The 26,311-nt window shown below is 49.9% G+C and overlaps 1 protein-coding gene across 4 annotated transcripts in view; it reads right to left on the reverse strand.

The window, feature by feature from the left end:
- Positions 1–26,311, reverse strand: part of SPTAN1 (spectrin alpha, non-erythrocytic 1) — a 342,467-nt gene that overhangs the window by 70,442 nt on the left and 245,714 nt on the right. For all 4 annotated transcript variants that reach the window (XM_078646605.1, XM_078646604.1, XM_078646602.1 and 1 more), the window contains 3 exons: positions 25,567–25,726; positions 1,087–1,163; positions 780–989 (listed from right to left, as the gene is read on the reverse strand). In XM_078646605.1, the coding sequence (XP_078502731.1) occupies positions 780–989; positions 1,087–1,163; positions 25,567–25,726 (447 nt within the window). The remainder of the gene's footprint in view (positions 1–779; positions 990–1,086; positions 1,164–25,566; positions 25,727–26,311) is intronic.

Genomic DNA, 26,311 nt, shown 5'->3' on the forward strand with positions numbered 1-26,311 from the left:
TCTTTCAGATACGCCCTCTAGAGTCTTAGCCTTAGACTGCTCGTATCCATGCTACTAGGATAGCTGGTCTATAAGGTTGACTTACAACCAATCATCAATAAGGGTTGTTTGGACTGATATATAGTGATCACTAGAATAGTGAGCACTGCACATCAGGCCAACTTCTCACACTCTTTTATTCAATGGCCCCTCCCTCTATCCCATTGCACTTTCAATTTGAGTACAACTTCACTTCTTAAACTTTTTAAGAAGGATGTTCAGAGCCACGCTATACTGAATTGCTCTGTGGCATTTTACCTTTAACACTGTCCACTCCCCCATTAGCTTCCACCCGGGACATTCTATTCCATCGGCTTGTATTGTGGTCTCTTTTTAAATACACCAGGTGTGGCTCAACTTGTATCTATCTCGGCACCTTTGTTTTTGTTTGACACTCCAACATCCTATGCTGGATTTGTTCATTCTTCAGGATCTCTGCCACTCCACATTTCTCTGCTCATTCCTCTATTCCCTACACAAGTATTTTATCATCACTGACTTATTCCCTGTCAGGGTTACTTTTTTGGTTCCCTGCTCTTCACGTGTGTACACGCCCTCACCTTAAGATGGGTCTCTGCTCCTCAGCTCTGCCTGCTGCTCATCCTCCCCTTTCTGTGGTGCTCCCTGGAGGTGTCTCTGCTCCCCTGACTCTACTGCCTGCTGCTCATCCTCACCTTTCTGTGGTGCTCCCTGAAGGCGTCTCTGCTCCCCTGACTCTACTGCCTGCTGCTCATCCTCACCTTTCTGTAGTGCTCCTGGGCTTGCAGCAGCTTCTCTTTCCTGGCCGCAGAGTTGGAGAGCAGCTGGTTCCAGCGCTTCATCAGGCTGGCATGGCGCGCCTCGATGGCCTTGGACTGCACGTGCTTGGCTGCCAGCAGCTGGTCCTTCAGGGCTGTGATGTTGCTGATGCCCTCTTGCTGGAAGGCCTGCAGACCGGCATCAAAGGTTTCCTGTGGTTAAAAAGAGAAGGACCTGGCATTAGCAAAGCACACAGAACCTGTAAACCCATCACAGACTCATCCAACAGGGAGAGCTGCTGGCACTCACCTGCTTAGTCAGGAGTGTCTGCACGGAGGAGAGATCGCGCCCATAGTCATCTGTCTTCAGACTGTTCTCCTTCTCACCTGCGAAAAGCAAAGTGAAACATCAGCAACTGTGCTGGGTTGCACTACGGCTGCTCTGCTCAGCCTCTGTCACAGGGGTTGCACTGCGGCTGCTCTGCGCAGCCTCCGTCACAGGGGTTGCACTGCGGCTGCTCTGCGCAGCGTCCGTCACAGGGGTTGCACTGTGGCTGCTCTGCGCAGCCTCCGTCACAGGGGTTGCACTGCAGCTGATCTGCGCAGCCTCTGTCACAGGGGTTGTACTGCGGCTGCTCTGCGCAGCCTCTGTCACAGGGGTTGCACTGCGGCTGCTCTGCACAGCCTCTGGGGTTGTACTGCGGCTGCTCTGCGCAGCGTCCGTCACAGGGGTTGCACTGTGGCTGCTCTGCGCAGCCTCCTTCACAGGTGTTGTACTGCGCCTGCTCTGCACAGCCTCCGACACAGGGGTTGCACTGCAGCTTATCTGCGCAGCCTCCGCCACAGGAGTTGCACTGCGGCTGCTCTGCGCAGCGTCCGTCACAGGGGTTGCACTGTGGCTGCTCTGCGCAGCCTCCTTCACAGGGGTTGTACTGCGCCTGCTCTGCACAGCCTCCGACACAGGGGTTGCACTGCAGCTTATCTGCGCAGCCTCCGTCACAGGAGTTGCACTGCGGCTGCTCTGCGCAGCCTCTGTCACAGGGGTTGTACTGCGGCTGCTCTGTGCAGCCTCCGTCACAGGGGTTGCACAGTGGCTGCTCTGCGCAGCCTCTGTCACAGGGGTTGTACTGCGGCTGCTCTGCGCAGCCTCTGTCACAGGGGTTGCACTGTGGCTGCTCTGCACAGCCTCCGGGGTTTTACTGCGGCTGCTCTGCGCAGCCTCTATCACAGGGGTTGCACTACGGCTGCTCTGTACAGCCTCCGTCACAGGGGTTGCACTGTGGCTGCTCTGCGCAGCCTCCGTCACAGGGGTTGCACTACGGCTGCTCTGTGCAGCCTCCGTCACAGGGGTTGCACTGCGGCTGCTCTGCGCAGCCTCCGTCACAGGGGTTGCACTACGGCTGCTCTGCGCAGCCTCCGTCACAGGGGTTGCACTGCGGCTGCTCTGCGCAGCCTCCGTCACAGGGGTTGCACTACGGCTGCTCTGCACAGCCTCCGTCACAGGAGTTGCACTACGGCTGCTCTGCGCAGCCTCCGTCACAGGGGTTGCACTGCGGCTGCTCTGCGCAGCCTCCGTCACAGGGGTTGCACTACGGCTGCTCTGTGCAGCCTCCGTCACAGGGGTTGCACTGCGGCTGCTCTGCGCAGCCTCCGTCACAGGGGTTGCACTGCGGCTGCTCTGCGCAGCCTCCGTCAAAGGGGTTGCACTGCGGCTGCTCTGCGCAGCCTCCGTCACAGGGGTTGCACTACGGCTGCTCTGCGCAGCCTCCGTCACAGGGGTTGCACTGCGGCTGCTCTGCGCAGCCTCCGTCACAGGAGTTGCACTACGGCTGCTCTGCGCAGCCTCCGTCACAGGAGTTGCACTACGGCTGCTCTGCGCAGCCTCCGTCACAGGGGTTGCACTGCGGCTGCTCTGCGCAGCCTCCGTCACAGGGGTTGCACTACGGCTGCTCTGTGCAGCCTCTGTCACAGGAGTTGCACTACGGCTGCTCTGCGCAGCCTCCGTCACAGGGGTTGCACTGCGGCTGCTCTGCGCAGCCTCCGTCACAGGGGTTGCACTGCGGCTGCTCTGCGCAGCCTCCGTCACAGGGGTTGCACTGCGGCTGCTCTGCGCAGCCTCCGTCACAGGGGTTGCACTGCGGCTGCTATGCGCAGCCTCCGTCACAGGGGTTGCACAGCTTGCACATTCAAAAAGCCTGGCCGCTGAAGTAGATGACCACAGCAAAATCAGAGAAAACGTTTTGAAAGTACCCCTAAGAATCAACAGCCAATGCCGGAGAGATTATGTTCAGTTTAGTGTTGAATTGTTCACTTGGAACTCAGGCCCAGTTATTGTGCCTCAGCGTAAAACTTTGCTTACCAGTGTAAATGCATGCATGACTGATCCTGGAAAGTAAGGAACAGAGTGGTTACCCCTGGGTGGAGTGCAAGAATACAGAAAGAACTAAAAAGAAAAAAAGAAATTGAAAGGCAGAATATTTTGTCACGACACCATTTCTGAATTCAAACTCTGCATTTGGATTGTATGAGAGACGCTGAACAGCTAATGCTCTAACTCGCTTGTTCGAGAAGCCGCCCCTCAAGGTGGCGCGGTGTCTGTGTGGCAGAGGTGCAGGTGTGTGCACGCATGTGGGATGTAGCATCACTTCCAAACGGCTATCTGCGAGCTCCACTACATCCTGAGGGTGAAGTTTGGACTAATGGTGTTTGTGCGTTTTCTTGCACATTGCCCCCACCAGCTGCAATATCCATTGAGCGCCACAAGGACACGGAAGCCAGTTGCATTGCTCAGTGAGCACCACAAGCACACGGAAGGCAGTTGCAATGTTCAGTGAGCGCCACAAGCACACGGAAGCCAGTTGCAATGTTCAGTGAGCGCCACAAGGACACGGAAGCCAGTTGCAATGTTCAGTGAGCGCCACAAGGACACGGAAGCCAGTTGCAATGTTCAGTGAGCGCCACAAGGACACGGAAGGCAGTTGCATTGCTCAGTGAGCACCACAAGGACACTGAAGCTCGCCGCACTGTCCAGTGAGCGCCACAAGGACACGCAAGGCAGTTGCATTGCTCAGTGAGCACCACAAGGATACTGAAGCCAGTTGCAATGTTAAGTGAGCGCCACAAGGACACGGAAGCCAGTTGCAATGTTAAGTGAGCGCCACAAGGACACGGAAGCCAGTTGCAATGTTAAGTGAGCGCCACAAGGACACGGAAGGCAGTTGCAATGTCCAGTGAGTGCCACAAGGACACGGAAGCCAGTTGCAATGTTCAGTGAGCGCCACAAGGACACGGAAGCCAGTTGCAATGTCCAGTGAGCGCCACAAGGACACGGAAGCCAGTTGCAATGTTCAGTGAGCGCCACAAGGACGCGGAAGCCAGTTGCAATGTGTCATGCCTCGAGGTCCGCAAACGAGCGGTCCCTTTAAGAAACCCCTTCATAAGCTGTTAGAGCCCTGGGAGCGACGCTTTACGTCCTTGCGTCAAGCTCCCGTTACAGCGTTTCCTGTCCTGGTTTCCTGTTGCCTGATTTCCGGATATCTTTAGTGGTGGAACGAGCTCTCCTCCGTTCCTCTGCTTTAGAGGTTATCTTCTTGTTCCTGCTTTAGTTCCAAGCTCTGGAACTAGTCCTTGAGCCCCGTTTGTTTATTGACTGCTCCGCCCGACGGCCGGGTTTGACTCCGCCGTCCGGCCGGGCAGAGTGTCAGTGTTCCCCTTGGTTTGCTGCTCCGCCCGACGGCCGGGTTTGTGCTCCGTCGTCTGGCCGGGCAATCACTGACCTCTCCTCCATTTTCCTTGGCTCCGCCCGACGGCCGGGTTTGTACTCCGTCGTCTGGCCGGGCTGTTTCTCCCGCTGACCAGCAGGGGACCCTTTAGGTATTTAGCCGTATCTTTGTCCTTCCCTCACCCGGCGGCCGGGCTTAGTCTCCGCCATCCGGTGATTCCCTTACCCGCAGTTTGTTTCCTTCTTGGTACTTATCATCTTCCCTCACTTCCTGCATTCCTGGCCATACTTGCTGTGTGTGGGTTCTGCACTTGCGTGGACTCGTTAATGATTCATCTACACTACTCCCAGAATCACGGTAACAGCGCAGTGCGCTATTTCTATGTTATTCTCTATGAAATCATACTTGTATTAATGTATGTTTGTTTTACATTCAGCCAGTTAAGTCTACGTGAATGTTACCGTCTGGTTCGGGTGGGCTCTACTGCAATACAGATGTTGGTTTAAGAGTCTTCTACATATTACCAAGTAAGACTACTGTAATCCTGAACAGTGTTAGACAAGTGCACAGTATTCCTCGAGTACTCATTATTGTGTTTCTTGTTTGTTCCTCCACCTTAGCTCAACCTAACTCCTGTCCCCCATACACAGTTCTATGCCAGCAAAGTTTATTTACTCTTGGTATGTAGTACACATAACCTATAGATGTGCCTACTGTTCTTTTGTGCATGTTTCTGAGGGTTAGTAATTCCTGTTTTGGTTTTAGCCCCTACAACCATCAGAGGTCCAGGCCAGGTGCATGTACAACCACACAGAAGTCGTCATACCAAGAAGAATATTTTTTCCCCGCCTTTCCTTGTTTTGTCTCCCTGTTTTCCCCTGGCGAGCCTCTCGGTACTCTAGTGCTTGATAGAGTCGGAAGGCCGTAGGGGAAGGCTGTGGAATATTCATCGGATCCTTGGCGCTCCTGTGGAACCTGCCTGAGAACCATTACACAATGTTCAGTGAGCGCCACAAGGACACGGAAGCCAGTTGCAATGTTCAGTGAGCGCCACAAGGACACGGAAGCCAGTTGCAATGTTCAGTGAGCGCCACAAGGACACGGAAGCTAGTTGCAATGTTCAGTGAGCGCCACAAGGACACGGAAGCCAGTTGCAATGTCCAGTGAGCGCCACAAGGACGCGGAAGCCAGTTGCACTGTCCATTGAGCGCCACAAGGACACGGAAGCCAGTTGCATTGCTCAGTGAGCGCCACAAGCACACGGAAGGCAGTTGCAATGTTCAGTGAGCGCCACAAGCACACGGAAGCCAGTTGCAATGTTCAGTGAGCGCCACAAGGACACGGAAGCCAGTTGCAATGTTCAGTGAGCGCCACAAGGACACGGAAGCCAGTTGCAATGTTCAGTGAGCGCCACAAGGACACGGAAGCCAGTTGCAATGTTCAGTGAGCGCCACAAGGACACGGAAGCCAGTTGCAATGTTCAGTGAGCGCCACAAGGACACGGAATCCAGTTGCAATGTTCAGTGAGCGCCACAAGGACACGGAAGCCAGTTGCAATGTTAAGTGAGCGCCACAAGGACACGGAAGCCAGTTGCAATGTTCAGCGAGCGCCACAAGGACACGGAAGCCAGTTGCAATGTTAAGTGAGCGCCACAAGGACACGGAAGCCAGTTGCAATGTTAAGTGAGCGCCACAAGGACACGGAAGCCAGTTGCAATGTTCAGTGAGCGCCACAAGGACACGGAAGCCAGTTGCAATGTTCAGTGAGCGCCACAAGGACACGGAAGCCAGTTGCAATGTTCAGTGAGCGCCACAAGGACACGGAAGCCAGTTGCAATGTTCAGTGAGCACCACAAGGACACGGAAGGCAGTTGCAATGTCCAGTGAGTGCCACAAGGACACGGAAGCCAGTTGCAATGTTAAGTGAGCGCCACAAGGACACGGAAGCCAGTTGCAATGTTAAGTGAGCGCCACAAGGACACGGAAGGCAGTTGCAATGTCCAGTGAGCGCCACAAGGACACGGAAGCCAGTTGCAATGTTCAGTGAGCGCCACAAGGACACGGAAGCCAGTTGCAATGTTAAGTGAGCGCCACAAGGACACGGAAGCCAGTTGCAATGTTAAGTGAGCGCCACAAGGACACGGAAGCCAGTTGCAATGTTCAGTGAGCGCCACAAGGACACGGAAGCCAGTTGCAATGTTCAGTGAGCGCCACAAGGACACGGAATCCAGTTGCAATGTTCAGTGAGCGCCACAAGGACACGGAAGCCAGTTGCAATGTTCAGCGAGCGCCACAAGGACACGGAAGCCAGTTGCAATGTTCAGTGAGCGCCACAAGGACACGGAAGCCAGTTGCAATGTTCAGTGAGCGCCACAAGGACACGGAAGCCAGTTGCAATGTTAAGTGAGCGCCACAAGGACACGGAAGCCAGTTGCAATGTTAAGTGAGCGCCACAAGGACACGGAAGCCAGTTGCAATGTTCAGTGAGCGCCACAAGCACACGGAAGCCAGTTGCAATGTTCAGTGAGCGCCACAAGGACACGGAAGCCCGCTGCAATGTCCAGTGAGCGCCACAAGGACACGGAAGCCCGCTGCAATGTCCAGTGAGCGCCACAAGGACACGGAAGCCAAGTTGAATATGCTACTTACCAGTGTGCATCTGTTCTTGGCATGTAGGGCTGCTAACATTCATATCTTTTGCATAGATCGCCGCCTAGTGTTGGGTCCGGATGATCGCACATTGTTGTCCTGGAAGAGTCTTCGAAGTATCCTGAGATAGGTGGCTCCTCCCCTGGACTACAGTGCGCATGGGCATCGGCTCCATCCCCAGATTGTTTTTAGCTATTGTGGCAGAGATGGAGTGAAAAGTGTAAAGGATGTCCATGCTAATGATTGAATGCAAGAGTGTATCTGCAGCTGCGACAGGCACCGGGGAGGAGGGTGGGCGATATGAATGTTAGCAGCCCTACATGCCAAGAACAGATGCACACTGGTAAGTAGCATATTCAGTTCGAGGCATGTGGGCTGCTAAATTCATATCTTTTGCATAGAATACATAGCAGTCCCTCCTTTAACGGCGGTTGCCCGTGCCAGCTGCAGAAACCTGAAAAAGTGTCTTGAGAACAGCCTGTCCTACAGCTGCTTGCTGCTTGGAATGCACATCAACACAGTAGTGTTTGGTAAACGTGTGCGGTGTAACCCATGTGGCTGCTCTGCAAATGTCTTCCAAAGGAATGTTTCCCAGGAAAGCCATGGAGGCCCCCATTTTGCGTGTGGAGTGCGCTCTGGGGGGTATTGTTAAAGTGCGTTTTGCCTTTTGATAACAGATTTGAATGCACTTAACAATCCACCTGGCTATTCCTGCTTTGGAAATAGGGTTGCCTTTGTGCTGTGGTGAGAAGGCAACAAAAAGTTGTTTTGTTTTTCTAAAGTGTTGTGTCCTGTCAATATAGTACATCAACGCCCTCCTAACGTCCAAGGTATGGAGCATTCTTTCCGCTACTGATTGTGGATTTTGAAAGAATGCGGGCAGGTCAATAGTTTGGTTGAGATGAAACTGACACCACCTTCGGAAGGAATTTGGGGTTAGTGCGTAGTACCACCCTGTTTGGATGAATTTGTATGAATGGCTCCTGGACTGTGAGCGCTTGCAGCTCACTGACACGCCTTAGTGACGTAATAGCAATGAGAAAAGCCACTTTCCATGTGAGGAACTGGAGTTCACATGAGTGCAGTGGCTCAAAAGGTGGGCCCATCAGCCTGGTGAGGACCACGTTGAGGTTCCACACCGGAGCTGGTGGTGTTCTTGGGGGAATGACTCGTTTCAGACCCTCTAGGAAGGCTTTAATGGCGGGCACTCTGAAGACAGAGAGATGCTGCCTGTTCTGAAGATAAGCCGCTATGGCGGATAGATGTATCCGAATGGAAGCGTACGCTAGATTGCACTTGTAAAGATGTAACAGATAGCAAATGATGTTAGGGATAGATGCATCTAGCGGGTTGATGTTATTGGCCGTACAGTGGTGGAAAAGTAAATTTTGCCATGTTGTATGTGCCTACGTGTTCCCCATCTTATGTTATATGTGTATGATCGATATGCATGTATCCTCCTATGATCGATTAAAGACGCAATTATAGTTATGTCCATCTCTAGTATGCCAGTTTCCAGTTTTCGTGAATACAACGAATATCAGGCCTATGTAAAAGCTACGTTGCCACGTTTTATAGTGTGCACGTTAATTCATTGAATTATCCCCGTTTCTAGGCCTCAAAAGGGCCCGGACTCAGATTCAGCTCCTGTCTCCTGAACCCTCTCCGAGGAGCAATACAGCCCCCACCTGCATCCCTGACCCTTAGCTTACTTTCATGCCTCGCAGTGCCCGGCCCGGCCTGGCTCTGCCTCCCAGTCTGCCAAGAGTATGTTATGATTCTAGTTATCAGTTCAGCCCTCCTTCTCTGCATTCCTAAGTTACTGAATCGCATCAATAGTTTCCGTCATGGTCTAGCCTTTATGTCTCCATGTAAGAGAAATACTGTATTAATATTCGTAGAATATTCCTCGCATACGCATTACATATAGAATTATGCATACACCAGTCTTAATGTCTGTTAGCCTTTACCCTGATAACTTTTGGATTCTATCAACATGTACTCTAAACAACAGATACTAGATAAGCCTGGGTACATGTCGCTCTGACACTCCAGACTTTAGTCTCCTCTTCTAGCGCAGAAGTCATAGCCCCCCAGTTCTCCCTGGTAACACGTCATTGTCAGTTTGCGCGCACCACTAGGTTAGAGGTCCCAGCTGCTCAGGTAGCCCCCTCCATGTTTCCGCCCCATTTATGACATATTCTGTTACGTTTGCATCACATGTCTATGTATACGCCCTGTACACGCCTTCTTGTTGCATCAGTTTTGTCCTTATCTTTCGCGACTGCTACAAACCCCGCCTACTGCTACGCCTACTGTATTGAATGTAATGTAATTGTTTTAACTATAAATATTGTGCACCGATATTAAAGTTTGCTAGCCAATTCCCAGATCCTGCCCGACAGCTGTCGGGCCCTGCCATCCTATTCCCATGCAGGCTGTCCTGTTCCTGTCCTTTTATGCCTGATTAAAGCCTGTACACTCCAGCTACCTCGAATCTTGACTCTTCTTTATTGAGCTATCTGTTTATACGAGTATCCCGAAAAATAGATCCGGTAATTATTTATTTACCACATAATGGCGCCCGAATAGGGACTTGCCCTTTCCCCACGCGCCGGAGAAGCCACGCAGGCCCCCTGATCCTCTGCAGCCGTGACGGAACCATACCGTGCACGTGCAGATATTTCTGCTTCAAGTATCCCTCAGGCCCACGGAGGAGACGGAGGTTGCGGTCCAGCGTCCAGACGAGGCGGTGGAGGAACGCGGCGAGTCCCGACCAGAGCCCAAGCCGAGAGTCCAAGGTCCGAGGTATCCGGAGGCCCACCTGTAACTGAAGTCCGAAGTTCGTCCGTCCGTCGTCGTAGCAGTCCAGTCCAGTCCGAGGCCTTCCGTTCTTGCTGCCCGGTGAGTACCATTGCTGGGGTAGTATCTAGACAGGGTCAAAGTAATTTGTCTCTGGTCCGTGGGTTTGGGTACACAGATCCAACACGAAGTGTCCACCTAGGTGGATGCGGGTCCTGACGTGTCTCTTTATGGGACCGGTAAGTTTCGTGCTGTTTTAGCAGTGCATCCAGTCATTCTAGTAAAGTTTCTGTTCTAGTAAGTTCTGTTCTCGAGAAATTCATGTGTTCTGTTTTCAGTATTTCAGGTAATATTCTGTCCAAACTGTTATTTTAAATGTTATTTCATGTGTTTTCAATGTCGTGGTATGAGTGATTTGTTTTTCTTAAAGTTATTATTGTGTTTATCGTGTATTGTATTGTGTCCAGATTCCAGTCTTAGTTATGCCTCTGTTCACGAAGTTACGCCAGTTAAGAACTAGAAAAGGTCTGCTCGAAGAAGCAGTTCCTGTCCCGCCTAGGGACAGTCCAGGTCATTTTATGTATCATAAGTATGGCATAAGTGCCATATTATATCTAGACTTATGGGTGGAGTACACCAAAGAATTAGAAGAAAAGCATAGATGGCCCGTATCAGGTACGTGGGATGCCGAGTGCATCATGCGAGTAGAAGAAGCATTATGGAAAAAGAAATCCAGACAGTCCCAGAAAGATGCCATCGAGTTATGGCGCAAAGAATCTCATAAAAGAACCGAAAAAGAAATCAGAAAGTCAGAATTAAGTAGAGAAACCTCAGAAAGAGCCCAAGAAAGGGAATTAATCGAAGTAGGTGAACGAGTTAAAGCCGAACAGTCAGACAGACAGAGAAATGCCCTTATTAAGGGTATGTATCCTCTTCTTGCCGAGGGCTTGCCGAAAGCAACACCGGAAGCACCATGTAATTTTCCGCCGCCATTAGTTCCGATTAAGTTACGTCACAAACCGACCGCAGCTGATATTTTTCTCTCGTCCTATTTGGACGACACAGTCCCAGAATATGCAAATCCTGTTCCGCCAGCTCCCGTAAATAATGTAATTCCTGTTCCTCCAGCCACCGGGGCACCCGTTGCAGCACCTGTTACGGTACCCCCGGTCCAGCCTACAGTACATGTACCCGCTACGTCAGTCACTCTTCCAGCACGTACAATACCCGTCGACGATTCTAGTTTAGGAGCCGCGGGGGGGGGGGGGGGGGGGGGGAAGTCCTCCTTGTACCCCGCCGCAACACAGACGTGTGACATTACTCGAGCTACATGCCCGAGCGTTACAGCGGTCGCCCAAAAATCAGTCAGTTGCAGATATCAAACGAGCTCTTACAGAATGCCGTTATGATCCAGTCCCAGGCGATGATGGTATGGTCCTGTATTCATTGCGTGTAAGACGGGTGACCGAATATTTGGACACCCTACCGAATATGAAAGAATATCTAGACAGAATATATCGTTTCATCCGTACAGGAGACGATCCAGAAAGTATTGGCGAGGCCATGTCTCAAAGGAAAGCCGAGATCCAGCTCATGCTTTTAAAGTTTCTAATTAATTGTTTGATAAGAGAACAAGATTATCCGGATAAAGATCCGGAAGAAATGAAAGTCCTGACCAGGTGGAGTGACCATATAGCCGAGGGAAGACACAAGACACTCAGTAGTATAGATAGTATGTATAAGAAGATCCGTAGGGAAATAATAAAGTTACACGAGAAACGAAAAGCAGCACAAGTAAGCGAGAAAGAAGACAACTCTTCTACGGAAGAGGTAGACGACGAGAATCCCGCCAGAATAGCGTATGTAGGTAAATCTAGATTTCCAGACCGACATTCACGTCTAGAACACAAGAAAGTTTTTCATCTTCCAGCACCAGAACAAGGTTCTCTTGAGCAAGTATTCCAAGCCACCGATCACATTCTGAAATCACGAATCGGTTATAGTGAACTTAGTACCATGCATGAACAAGAATTAGCCCGATCAGCAGTCCGATGGACTACTGATTCTACCACTTTTCCTGACGAAATAGTGGCACAAATGTTTCTGAAACTGCCCCCAGCCGAGCAACGACTGGGGGGTATGTATATGATCCAGCACCTCATTACACTGTATGAGGGACAACATTCTGATCCAGGTCCGTTACATGATGTTCTGAACGAGTTACTCCAGTATAGATGGAGAGGTCTAGGTACTGATTTAATTAGTATCATTCTAGAACAGCGCCACAAATATCGAACGTTTCTGAATCCGCATTTTGTTCATGTCTCACCTCCAGAAAGTAAATCATTTTACATAGATAGACAGCATCCATTACGAGAAGTACACCCAGTTAGGACAGCGGGTGGTGAAATGCAACGAGTATTTGTTTACACCCCTATCACAAAGATGGAACTCTTAGAGATGAAGAAATTAATTCCCTGTCACGACAAAGATCCAGCAGGGTTCCATCGCGAATTAAAAGACATGCTCCGTATGGGAGAATACACGTATCCAGATATCATTAAAATGTTAAAGGTCCTGTTGCCCGGAGGGGTATATGAAAAACTCAAGGAAAAAGAATGGGAGGTGGGAGAGAAAAAGATTGATTGGACAGCTCTAGAAGCTGAAGATAAAATACGAGTACCAGGTACCGGTCTTGGGGACAAATGTAAAGAATTGCCCGAGTTATTGATACAAGTTTTGCCAAGGTTACTAGCCACGAAAAAGGAAGATTGGGATGCAATCTCAGCATGCAAACAGAAACAGGATGAAGACACTAGTGATTTTTATTCTAGATTCGAAAAATGTTTTATTATTAACAGTGGTTTGAAGACAGGTAGCGAGTCATACCCTCATCTTTTTGTTACTAAATTAGTCGAGAATTCAAGTCCACAAGTTAAAAATCGGGTTTTGAAAGTCGAAAGTACCTGGCAAGCTAATACCCCGTCACAAATGCTCCAGATGCTCCAGTATCACCAGAATAGAATCAGGGAAGAGCAAGAACATGAAAGGAGACGTATGAAAGATACGAAAATGAAAGTACTAGTTGCACAATCTGTTCCACAAGACAGTCAGAAGAGGGGTCCGAATCAAGCCAGTCATCCTGCAGCTCCCGTTAAAGGGACATGCAATTACTGTAAACAGCCAGGTCATTTCATAAACGAGTGTGCAGTTCTGAAACACAACATAGCCACTGGTAAAACTAAAGAAAGACCACGTCCGCCCAGACAAGAACAAGTTTCACAGACTTCTCAGTCACCCCAGAATGCACAACAGACAGTTCCAGTATCGCAGCCTATCGCTGCAACACAGCATGTTACACAGCAGATGTACCAGTATGCCCAGACAGAGTATCCAGAGTATCAACCGTATTCATGAAACAGCCTAGAGAGGGAGGTAGGCTTGCCTCTCATCGAGATACCTGTAGATCAAGAGGGTCCCTATGTACACAGTCAAGTATTAGGGAAAGACAAAGTTTTTGATTGATACAGGGGCAAGTAGGACTACTATCAGTCATGACGAGGTTCCAGGGGCTCCGCTCTCAGGCTCTAAAAACGTTTCCCTTGGATTTTCAGGAAAGCCAATTGTTAACGAAATTTCGAAACCAGTTTCCCTAGAAGTTGGTCCATTGTCCCGAACTACTGATTTGTTACTTACGAAGTCATGTCCAGAAAATTTGTTAGGTATTAAAACACTGAAGGAATTAGGTGCAGTAATTTGCTGCTCCCCAGAAGGAGTCCGATTGTTTTTGAGAGACTTTAAAGGTCACTATGTATTACGTGATTTTGATCCAAGACTCTTGAATGTCCCGCAGCATCTATGGGCGCAAGGTCCAACTGATGTAGGTTTTATGCACATCACACCCCATCGTGTGACCCTCAAGCAAGGTATAGTCCTGCCACGAATCAGACAGTACAGATTGCCACCTGAGGCTGTAGCAGCCTTATCCAAAATTATTGACGAGCTTATTGCTCAAGGAGTGGTTGTAGAAACTGACTCCAATGTATGTAATTCTCCTATCATTCCAGTCATGAAACGTACTGATCCAAATGCACCTCCAGTATATCGATTAGTGATTGACCTTCGAGAGCTTAATAAATGTATCATTCCTCAGTATCCAGTAGTCCCAGATATTTCATCCCTATTGACAGCCATTGATTCCGAAGCTACATTTTTCACTGTTATCGACCTCAAGAATGCATTTTTTAGTGTTCCCATTCATCCAGACAGCCAGTACCTTTTCGGTTTTTGTTTAAATGGAAGGAGCTATAAATTCACACGAGCACCTCAAGGTTTCACAGAAAGTCCTAGTATTTACAGTCAAGCACTTAAAAGACAACTAGACAATATTCACATGCCAACTGACACTGCCCTGCTCCAGTATGTCGATGATCTACTGGTCACAGCCCGTTCTGAACGTGACTGCGAGCGTGCGTCACTTACAGTTCTGTATTTCCTAGCCGAGATGGGGCACAAGGTGTCCCCTTCGAAGCTCCAGTTCTGTGTCCAGCAAGTGATCTACTTAGGCCACTTACTGTCCAAGTGGGGTAGACAGTTGACACCAGACCGTATCCAGTTAATAGCGAGTCTTCCACAGCCCAAGACACAGAAGGAGGTACGAGCTTTTATTGGCCTCACTTCTTATTGCAGACAATGGATTCCTCAGTATGCATTTCTAGCCAAGCCACTGATACAGTTAACGACACAGGAGGCAGCCGTATCGACTGTCCTCCCTTGGACATCTGAACATACACTTGTTTTTAATGAATTAAAGAAAGCCTTATGTCAAGCACCTGTTCTAGCTACACCGAACTACAGTAAGCCTTTTACACTTTTTGTCACAGAACGTGATGGTACTGCATTATCTGTTCTCACACAAGATCAAGCAGGACAGTACAAGCCCTGTGCTTATTTTTCTAGCACATTAGATCCAGTAGCCCAGGCTTTGCCTGCGTGCCTCAAGTCAGTTGCAGCCACAGCTCTAGCAATCAGACAAAGTGATTCCATAGTATTAGGACACTCCCTGACAGTACAAGTTCCACACTCCGTGGAAGTTCTTTTAAACCGAACACAGACTCAGCACTTGACAATTGCACGTTTAACAGGTTATGAACTGACACTGTTCCAGCCACACATAGAAATCAGACGCTGCAACGTTCTAAATCCTGCTACACTGTTACCGTCAGTTACTCCAAATCCTGCCACACATGACTGTGTGGAAGTCATTAACACTATGACCAAGCCAAGACAAGATCTGACAGACATTGCATTACCTAATCCCGACCTGACACTTTATGTGGATGGTTCATGTATGAGAACAAGTACAGGAGAACTAGTAGCCGCGTATGCAGTGACTACTGAAACCGAAGTTATTGAAACACACCGTATTGACACCTTGTCTGCTCAAGCAGCAGAGCTAGTTGCTCTGACCCAAGCCTGCATACGTGCCAAGAACCTGAAAGTAAACATATACACAGATTCACGTTACGCATTCGGAGTTGTACACGACTTCGGAGTGCTCTGGCAGGAGAGAGGTTTCATGACTTCTCATGGAACCAAGATTCAGCATGGTCTCCTCATTCAATCTCTGTTAGATGCAATACATTTACCGACAGCTATCGCTATCATGAAGTGCAAAGCACATACGAAAGTTACTGACATTATTTCCCAAGGTAACGATCTAGCAGATCGAACAGCCAAGCTTACAACTCAGACTCCAGACATTCCAGTTAACACGACACAGACACTCACTCCAGATCCGACTACATGTATGACAGTAAAGGACCCTACACAAGATGTCATAGACATACAGTTACATGCTACTCCCGATGAAATCAAGAAATGGTCCGAACAAGGAGGGGTCCAGACAGATCAAGGATGGTTGACGAAGGGAAAAGCCACATGGTTTCTCCCCGACTCTATGGTTCAAGTCATTATTAATACCGCACATAGTCCAGCACATTTAGGAGAAAAAGCTATGTTAGACAGTATTCAGAACCTATGGTTCAACAAGCACTTACGAGCTGCAGCCAAGCAGAAAGTCCGTACCTGTATGATATGTTGCCAGTTCAATCCAGGTAAAAGTGTCCCGGTGGAACAAGGTGGATTCCAACCCCCTGACCACCCTTTTGAAGTCCTCCAGATGGATTACATTCAGATGGAGCGATGTCGAGGTTTCAGGTATGTCCTCGTAGTTGTATGCGCTTTGTCCAGGTGGACAGAAGCATATCCAGTTCCAGATTACACAGCCGCGACCACTGCCAGGCAGTTGGTTCGTGAATTCTTTCCCCGCTATGGACTCCCTAGGGTCGTGTATTCTGATAACGGCCAGCCATTCTCATCTGAGCTTATGAAACATGTTTCCCTTCTGTTAGGGTACCAGTGGAAGTTCCATTGTGTGCGCCATCCTGAAGCAGCCGGTCTCGTAGAGAGACATAATCAGACCCTGAAAATCCGTATTGCTAAGACATGTAAAGAGAAAGGTGTAGACTGGCTAGTTGCCCTGCCAGTTGCTTTATTCTTCATGAGGATGGTTGCACATTCCAGATCAGGTCTGTCCCCTTATGAGGTCGTATTCGACCGCCCCCCAAATATGTGGGGTACACCTAGACCCCGCAGTATTACAGATGTTTCCAGTAATATGCTGACAGATTACCTAGCTTCCTTGATGTCTGCCCTACACTCTTGTCGTTCACAGGTTGCTGCTGCATTCCCAGACAATACTGAAGTGAAACCGCACGAGGTCATTCCAGGGGACCTTGTTCTCGTAAGGAACTTTGATCGTTCAAGTCCGCTGGAGCCTCGTTGGAAGGAGCCGAGACTTGTCCTTCTGACCACCCGCACGGCCGTGAAGTTGGAAGGCCGCAAGGGATGGGTCCATCTGTCCCATATCAAGAAGTTCCATGGAGTCCGGAAAAAGACATTTTTAAAGGACATTTCTAAAAACTGTTCCATTTCTAAAGACTGCCTGAAACCAGACATTGATCTAAATCCCGAACTGAAAGTTCCTCTGTTAGAGAAAACTCTGCAGCAGGAGTATAAGTTGAAGCTACGGTCTAGTAAAATAAGTCAGCCAGTTTAATTGTCTAAGTCCCTCTCGGGTGAAACGGTTAGACAGGTTTCTGACATGTATGAGATAGACCCCCATAGTGAGAGAGTTAGTCAAAACTCTATACGATGTATTGTTTTTCTAAGTTTCTTATTGTTTCTAAGTCTTATGGTTACCTGCACAAGTTATGCATTACATTTATGTTTTCCAATTTCTCATGTAAATAAGTTTTCTAATGCTACAGTAGAGCACACATTTAGTGATCTGCCTCCTCACGAGTTATCCTATCGTCTTGCTATGCGCAATAACACATTTATAAGAATGTTATACTATTCACACCAGACCAGCAATGCTACTAATTGTTGGGTGTGTGGTCGACTCCCCCCTTACCAGACACCGAAGGGAGTTCTGCCACTCTTTCCTTATCCGTTTTCACATAATGGTTCGTGTGGAGCATGGTCCATGTTAACGTCATCTTCAAATGATATGTCTCTTCTGAATAGAACATGTTTTCCAGACAAGCAAGGTCTCCCCCATAGAACAGGGTTAGATCTAGAAAATGAAGTATATGATCTAGGTAATTATTCTTCGAATTTTATGGTCCTGAATGTTCAGTCTGATACTACTCCAGACTTGCCTGCTATTTCTGTACTACCAGTCAAAGGCGAATTATGTGTCAGAAAGAATGGTTCCGCACATGTAGGACATAGTGATTGTATTACTACTGTCGAGTATAGTGCCAGTGGGAAATCTATTTTCAAAGCCTCACGTCATTCTTATTTTGTTTGTGGTCAGACCGCATATGTTCGTCTGCCCCTCGATTGGGATGGAACATGTTACATTGCCTTCCTACTGCCACCAGTTTTCCTAGCCCCATCTGATTATCACAGAAACACACATCTAGTACACGTCAGGCATAGAAGGGAGATCGAGTCCCCAATTGTCGATCAAACTGAAACTACTCTAGAACAGTATCAAGACTTTAATAAAGGTTTCTTCTTCTTTATAGGACCTGTCCAGAATAGTAAGCTAATATGTAGACTAACCAGAACCCTTGAAGCAGTAGTGAATGAGACTACTTCTGCTCTAGGTAACTTGACCGAAGAGCAATCTGCTATGAGATTTGTCGTGCTCCAAAATCGTCTCGTTCTTGACGTCATACTGGCCGATAGAGGAGGAGCATGTAGAGTCATCGGATCTAGTTGCTGCATTTTCATTCCTAATAACGCGCCGTCTGTTTATTCAGCTATAACCAGACTTCATAAAATCGCCCATCAGTTACACCAGAATCCAGGCACCTGGACATGGTCCGGTTGGCTCTGGAATATCATATCTGCCTGGGGATGGAAAGTATTGTCATTTCTAGGTATTGCAGTAATGATCATATTCAGTTGCTGCCTCTGTAAACAATGTGGCCCTGCGATTTGCGGCATTTGTGCTACCTCTTGTATTCCTAGTCCTAAGTCCCGTTCCAAGACAATTCGAGACGAGCAGATGATGCTATATGAAATGATAGATGGTATCATGAATATAGATGTTTCCTGATGGAAACGTAGGGCACAAGGAGGGAATGTGGAAAAGTAAATTTTGCCATGTTGTATGTGCCTACGTGTTCCCCATCTTATGTTATATGTGTATGATCGATATGCATGTATTCCCTTCTGATCGATTAAAGACGCAATTATAGTTATGTCCATCTCTAGTATGCCAGTTTCCAGTTTTCGTGAATACAACGAATATCAGGCCTATGTAAAAGCTACGTTGCCACGTTTTATAGTGTGCACGTTAATTCATTGAATTATCCCCGTTTCTAGGCCTCAAAAGGGCCCGGACTCAGATTCAGCTCCTGTCTCCTGAACCCTCTCCGAGGAGCAATACAGCCCCCACCTGCATCCCTGACCCTTAGCTTACTTTCATGCCTCGCAGTGCCCGGCCCGGCCTGGCTCTGCCTCCCAGTCTGCCAAGAGTATGTTATGATTCTAGTTATCAGTTCAGCCCTCCTTCTCTGCATTCCTAAGTTACTGAATCGCATCAATAGTTTCCGTCATGGTCTAGCCTTTATGTCTCCATGTAAGAGAAATACTGTATTAATATTCGTAGAATATTCCTCGCATACGCATTACATATAGAATTATGCATACACCAGTCTTAATGTCTGTTAGCCTTTACCCTGATAACTTTTGGATTCTATCAACATGTACTCTAAACAACAGATACTAGATAAGCCTGGGTACATGTCGCTCTGACACTCCAGACTTTAGTCTCCTCTTCTAGCGCAGAAGTCATAGCCCCCCAGTTCTCCCTGGTAACACGTCATTGTCAGTTTGCGCGCACCACTAGGTTAGAGGTCCCAGCTGCTCAGGTAGCCCCCTCCATGTTTCCGCCCCATTTATGACATATTCTGTTACGTTTGCATCACATGTCTATGTATACGCCCTGTACACGCCTTCTTGTTGCATCAGTTTTGTCCTTATCTTTCGCGACTGCTACAAACCCCGCCTACTGCTACGCCTACTGTATTGAATGTAATGTAATTGTTTTAACTATAAATATTGTGCACCGATATTAAAGTTTGCTAGCCAATTCCCAGATCCTGCCCGACAGCTGTCGGGCCCTGCCATCCTATTCCCATGCAGGCTGTCCTGTTCCTGTCCTTTTATGCCTGATTAAAGCCTGTACACTCCAGCTACCTCGAATCTTGACTCTTATTTATTGAGCTATCTGTTTATATGAGTATCCCGAAAAATAGATCCGGTAATTAATTATTTATTTACCACACAGTAAATGACAAAACGCTTCCATTTTGCAGCATAGCATGCTCTGGTAGTGGGCTTCCTTGCCTCTTTGATGATGTCCATGCATTCTGGAGGCAAATGAAGGTAGCCAAACTCTAGGACTTCAGGAGCCAGATCGCCAGGTTGAGCTGTTGCGGATCTGGATGCTGAATGTCGCCATGGTTCTGCGTCAAGAGCCTGGGTGTGAGATGCAGCCTTTGATGCGGTACCACTGAGAGTTCCAGAAATGTGGTGTACCATGGTTGGCGTGCCCACGTTGGAGCAACTAGGATGAGTGTCATCGAGTGCTGCCTTAGCTTTCTTGCCACCAGCGGTATGAGAGGTGCTGGGGGAAAAGCGTACGCAAATCTGCCTGACCAGTTCATCCATATCGCATTCCCCTGCGACTGTGGGTGAGGGAACCTGGCGTCAAAGCTTTGGCATTTTGCGTTTTCCCTTGTGGCAAACAGGTCTATCTCTGGATGACCCCACTGCTGGAAGTACGGGCGGAGTACTGATGGATGTAACTCCCACTCGTGCATCTGGTGGCTGTATCTGCTGAGCAGATCCGCCATCTGATTGTCCTTGCCCGGGAGGTGCTCTGCCATGAGGAAAATGTTCTTTTGAATGGCCCACTTCCACATGCTCTGAGCCAGATGAGACAGCTGTGGCGAGTGGGTGCCTCCCTGTTTCTGAATGTAGTACATCGCTGTCATGTTGTCTGTCCGGACTAACACGACTTTGTTGCACAGATGTACCTTGAAGGACTTGAGCGCCATGAAGATTGCCATCAGTTCTAGATAGTTGATGTGCATCTTCTGTTGCTGCGTCGTCCATAGTCCCTGCACCGTGTAGTGGAGTACATGAGCTCCCCAACCCTGGAGAGATGCGTCCATTGTTAGGATAATCTGTGGCACCGGCTCCTGGAACGGTCGGCCCTTGCAAAGGTTGTGTGGATTCCACCAATGCAGAGAGTTGTATGCCCGACCGGTAACCAACACTAGGTCTGTCAGTTGTCCCCGAGCTTGTGTCCACTGATTTGCTAAACATTCTTGGAGCGGACGCATATGCAACCTTGCGTGAGGGACTATGAAGATGCAGGAGGCCATCATGCCTATCAACCGCATGAACACTCTCGCTGGAAGGGAGTGTTGCGGTCTGAACTTTTGGATCAGAGACTGGATGCTGTCTATCCTGACCTTGTTTGGCTGAGCCATAGCAGTCAGGGTATTTATTGTTGCACCCAGAAACTGCCGCACATGTGCTGGTTGAAGGTGCGACTTTGGGTAGTTCAACGAGAAGCCCAGACTGTGAAGGAGGTGAATGGTTGCGGACATGTCCGCGGCGCACTGTTGTTCCGACTTCGCTTGAACGAGCCAGTCGTCCAGGTAGGGGTAGACATGTATGTTCTGCCTCCTGAGGTGCGCCGCCACAGTCGCCAGACACTTGGTAAACACTCTGGGGGCGGTGGTCACCCCGAAAGGTAGGACTTTGAACTGATAATGCCTGCCGTGGATGGTGAACCGGAGATATTTTCTGTGGGACGGGTGTAGTGGTATGTGGGAATAGGCATCCTTGAGGTCTAAGGTTGCGAGAAAGTCCCCTTGGTTTAGCAAGGGAAGAATCTGTTGGAGTGTAAGCATATGGAAATGCTCTGACAGAATATACAGGTTGAGGGGGCGCAGGTCCAGAATGGGCCTTAGGGAGCCGTCTTTCTTTGGAATAAGGAAGTACAGTGAATAGACTCCTGTGCCTTCCTCCTCCACTGGCACGAGCTCGATTGCGCCTTTTTGCAGCATCACCACTACTTCCTGCTGCAATAAGTGCAAGTGCTCTGCGGACATAGGACGTTGCCTTGGTGGAATGTTGGGTGGAGTGGATGTCAACTCTAGACAATAACCGTACTGGATAAGTTGTCTTACCCACCTGTCTGTGGTGATGTTTGTCCAGACCGGCAGGAACTGCTGGAGTCTCCCCCCGACAGGTGTTGAATGATCGGGGGCAGTGACAGGGAGTCACTGTTTGTTTGCGGCAGAGGAACTGGAGTTGTTGTTTCCTCTGCCTCGTCCCTTGGTGTTGTTTCCTCGATAACCCCCTCTATTTTGCTTGGGGTACGAGGACTGTGCGCCGCCCTTAGTGAATTGTGACTGTTGACCCATCTGTCCCCGGGTAACACCGCGTGCACCTGAGCGACGAAAAGTGTTCCCCCTGAACTGTTGTGACTGAAGGGCCCCCATAGACTTAGCCATCTCGTTGTCCTACTTAATCTTTTCGAGGGTGGTGTCAACATCAGGACCAAACAGTCTATCAGGATTGACGGGCTGGTTGAGTATGGTTGTTTGAATGTCTGGTTTAAACCCTGATATGCCTAGCCACGCTTGTCGTCTTAGCATGACGCTAGTGGTAATAGCCCTAGCTGCTGTGTCTACGGCATCAAGTGCGCACTTTATTGCTGCGTTGGAGATGAGTTTTCCCTCCTCTATGAGCAGTTTGGTACCCTCCTGAAACTGCGTAGGTAGGTGTTGCAAAAGTTGCTCTAGGGTGTCGTAATGCGCCCTATCATAACGTGCCAATAGCGCCTGTGTGTTTGCTATACGCCAGAAATTGGCAGCCTGCGCAGCCACTCTCTTGCCCCCTGCCTCAAGCACTTTTGACTCCTTGTCCGGGGGAGGAGCTTCACCCGTCGTCTGGGAGTTCGCCCGTTTGCGGGCATTTGCGACCACAAGAGAGTCAAGAGGCAACTGTCCCCGAATATATGCTGCGTCTGCAGGTGCCGGCCTGTATTTCTTCTCGATGCGTGGGTTGACCACTCTCGCCCTGGTAGGCTCCTTAAAGATCTCCGCAGCATGTTTAAGGACACCTTTGAGCATAGGAAGTGTCTTAACTGTCTTTTCAGAGACAGAAAAAGTGTCAAACAGAAAATCTTCCTCCACTGGGTCAGCATGCATGTCCACGTCATGATTAGCAGCTGCCCGCTCAATTAGTGCATGAAAACCTGCAGAATCCTCTGTTGGGGATGCACGAGCACTGAAAAGCTGTGGGTCCTGCCCCACTTGTTGGCTTCCCTGGTCACCAGTGTCATCATAGGAATCCTGTTGTGCATCAGGGTCATTGATGGGGAAATTGTACTGGTCATCTTGTCCCCCCTCCTCTCCCCCTGATTGGTCGGGGGAAGGTGTTGGACTCCTCCTAGGCGGAGGCTGGATAGGTTCAACCAGGGCAGGAATGTCCTGTGCAGGCCTTTTCTTCTTCAGTGGAATAACATAGGAGTCCACTGGCTGGGAAGTAATTTTCCTCTTATAAAGGGTCAATTTGCCTGTGTCCGCGTTGATATAACGCTCAGATTCTCCCTCTGAGTCGTGTTGCTGAGCCAATTTTCCACCAGACGTTGAAGATTCCGATGTCTTTGGCGCCGACCTTGGTGCAAAGGCTTTTGGTGCCTCCTTAGGTGGCAGAATGTATAGAAGCTTGGCAGCAGGCTTTGCAGGCATGTCTAGCGACTTCTGATGCGACGGCGCGGAAGCCGACGTCGCAGTAGCCTTCTCACGAATCCTTTGCAGTGAACTAGCGATTTGTGACTCGCCACTCGCCAAGGCACCTGGCGCCGACAAGGAGGCCGCCAGCGGGCCGTCGCCCCCGACGTTCTGTGGCTCTTTCGGAGGCTTAGACGTCGATGCCGCAGCTTTAGACACGGAGTCCTTGGACCTATGAGTCGAGCCTCCGCTCTTGGATCCGAGGGATTTTGTAGACTCCGCCTCGACCATGCGTCCGTCCAACGGTGCCCCTGTCGGCACCGAATGTTTGTCGACGACTTTTGTGGACTTCGCCTGCGCCGCCCCGGTCGACCCTTGACGGACGACCTTCTTTGAGGACGCATCCCCCGCCGATGACTTCGGCACTGTCGAGTCGACAGTCTTCTTCGACTTCGGTGGCCCGGAGGTCGACGGAGCCGATGAGGTAGCAGGCTTTGATGGTTTAGATGGAACGTCCGCCATCTTAGTTTCGCTCGAATCCGGTAGTTTCGGTTTCGATTTGGCGTCGGCCATTTTAGGCGCAGTCGAATCCGATGGTTTCAGTTTCGGTTTCGATACGTGCTGCGTAGCGCCCGCAGGTATAACCGTGGCCGGGCCTGAAGGCGGGGCCGTGGCTTGCGGTGCAGGGTCTTGGGTAAGGCCGAGTGGCGATCCCGTGACCTGAGCCTGATCTGTGTAACTGTCGGGGCATAGCTCATCCCCTGAGCTATCTTCCGCGGCCCCATAAACTTCTTCGTCGTCCCCTACCTCGTCGACGTATTCTAGGTTTTGGCCTATGTCCCCGTCGTCTTCTTCGGGATCGGCCTCGACCTCCGCCGCCGGTGGTGAAATTTGAAGATGATGGCTCAGGCCCTCTTCTTCTGGGTCGTCGAAGATGTTATCGGGTGCCGGGGCCGCCCGCCGGGCCTCGAGGCGCACCGCGCGCCGAAGCTTGAGCGTTTTCTTCGACCTGAACTTGGAGCAGGCCATGCAGTTCTCCTCGTTATGGTCCGGCGAGAGGCATTTATTGCAGACCGGGTGCACGTCGATATGTGGGTATTTGGACCCACAGACGGGGCAGTATTTAAACGGGCTCCGGTCCATGTTGAAAAAGTCGTGGTCTTGCTGCGATAAGAAGGCCTCGATGTCCGAAGAGTAACTCGACTCCGCAGATTCCGACTCGAAGAGACGGGAGAAACTCGAGACCGTACGCAAACAATACCGACGTAGGTAACGAAGGCCTTTTGGCCTTAAAGAAGTAAGTTTTCTCGGTTCCGACAGAGAGACGTCGAGACCGCATCCGAACCCAATGGCGGAAAAAAACAATCTGGGGATGGAGCCGATGCCCATGCGCACTGTAGTCCAGGGGAGGAGCCACCTATCTCAGGATACTTCGAAGACTCTTCCAGGACAACAATGTGCGATCATCCGGACCCAACACTAGGCGGCGATCTATGCAAAAGATATGAATTTAGCAGCCCACATGCCTCAAACGCAATGTTTAGTGAGCGCCACTAGGACACGGAAGCCCGCTGCAATGTCCAGTGAGCGCCACAAGGACACGGAAGCCAGCTGCAATGTCCAGTGAGTGCCACAAGGACACGGAAGCCAAGTGCAATGTTTAGTGAGAGCCACAAGGACACGGAAGCCAGTTGCAGTGAGAGCCACAAGGACACGGAAGCCAGTTGCAATGTTCAGTGAGCACCACTGGGACACGGAAGCCAGTTGCAATGTTCAGTGAGCACCACTGGGACACGGAAGCCAGTTGCAATGTTCAGTGAGCGCCACTAGGACAAGGAAGCCAGTTGCAATGTTTAGTGAGAGCCACAAGGACACGGAAGCCAGTTGCAGTGAGAGCCACAAGGACACGGAAGCCAGTTGCAATGTTCAGTGAGCACCACTGGGACACGGAAGCCAGTTGCAATGTTCAGTGAGCACCACTGGGACACGGAAGCCCGCTGTAATGTACAGTGAGCACCACAAGGACATGGAAGCCAGTTGCAATGTTCAGCGAGCGCCACTAGGACAAGGAAGACCGCTGCAATGTTCAGTGAGCGCCACAAGGACACAAAAGCCAGTTACAATGTTCAGTGAGCGCCACAAGGACACAGAACCCAGTTGCAATGTATAGTGAGCGCCACAAGGACACGGAAGCCCGCTGCAATGTACAGTGAGCGCCACAAGAACATTGAGGCGCGCTGCACATCAGCATAGACAATGAGGACAGCCATTCAGTATACTTACCAATCCAAGACTCAACCACATCTGCCTTCCAGTTGAACTGAAGGAAGGCCGAGTTCTCATCAAGCTTGGCCTTCCGCTGGGCAGCGGCCTTCTCCAGCTCGGCCACCTTCTCGCGCAGCCCCTTCATCTTCAGGGTGATATTGTCCACATGGTGATTGTTCTGGAAGAGCACAGAAAGGGCTTGGTACTAACAACCTACTGACTGACTGACTGACATATTTATAAAGCGCTCGTTTGTGGAGGCGTCTTGGAGCTAGGGTGAGTTGATACCGCTGCCCAGGCTTGCCGATCTAAAAGCTTAAGCGAAGAGCCAGGTCTTAACCAGTTTCCTAAAGAGAGACCTATTAGATTGTAGTCTGATAGTAAACGTGAGGGAGTTCCACAGTTTGGCAGCTCTGTGGGAAAGCCTCCCCCCCCCCCCCAAATCTGGCTTTTTTATCTTAGGAACCAGTACCAGTCCTGTACTGGCTGAGCTAAGACTGTTGCGGTGCAGAGTTTTTGAATATCCCTGGCCCCCCCCGCCACACATCCACTTTCCAGTACAAGAATGCAGTACCACCACCCCTCCCATTGTCCATGGAGCCCTCTCCCTTCCAGTTCCAGAGACCTCCCCTTCTAGGGCCACAGATCTCTCTGCTCCGCCACCGACAGTAGTATAACCCCCCCCCTTCCTGGCCATGAAGCTCTCCCCTCCCCCTCCCAGTTCCATAGACCTTCCCTTCTTGGGCCACAGATCTCTCTGCCA

This window comes from Lissotriton helveticus, chromosome 5_2, assembly GCF_964261635.1.
Source record: "Lissotriton helveticus chromosome 5_2, aLisHel1.1, whole genome shotgun sequence".
NCBI classification, from domain to species: domain Eukaryota; kingdom Metazoa; phylum Chordata; class Amphibia; order Caudata; family Salamandridae; genus Lissotriton; species Lissotriton helveticus.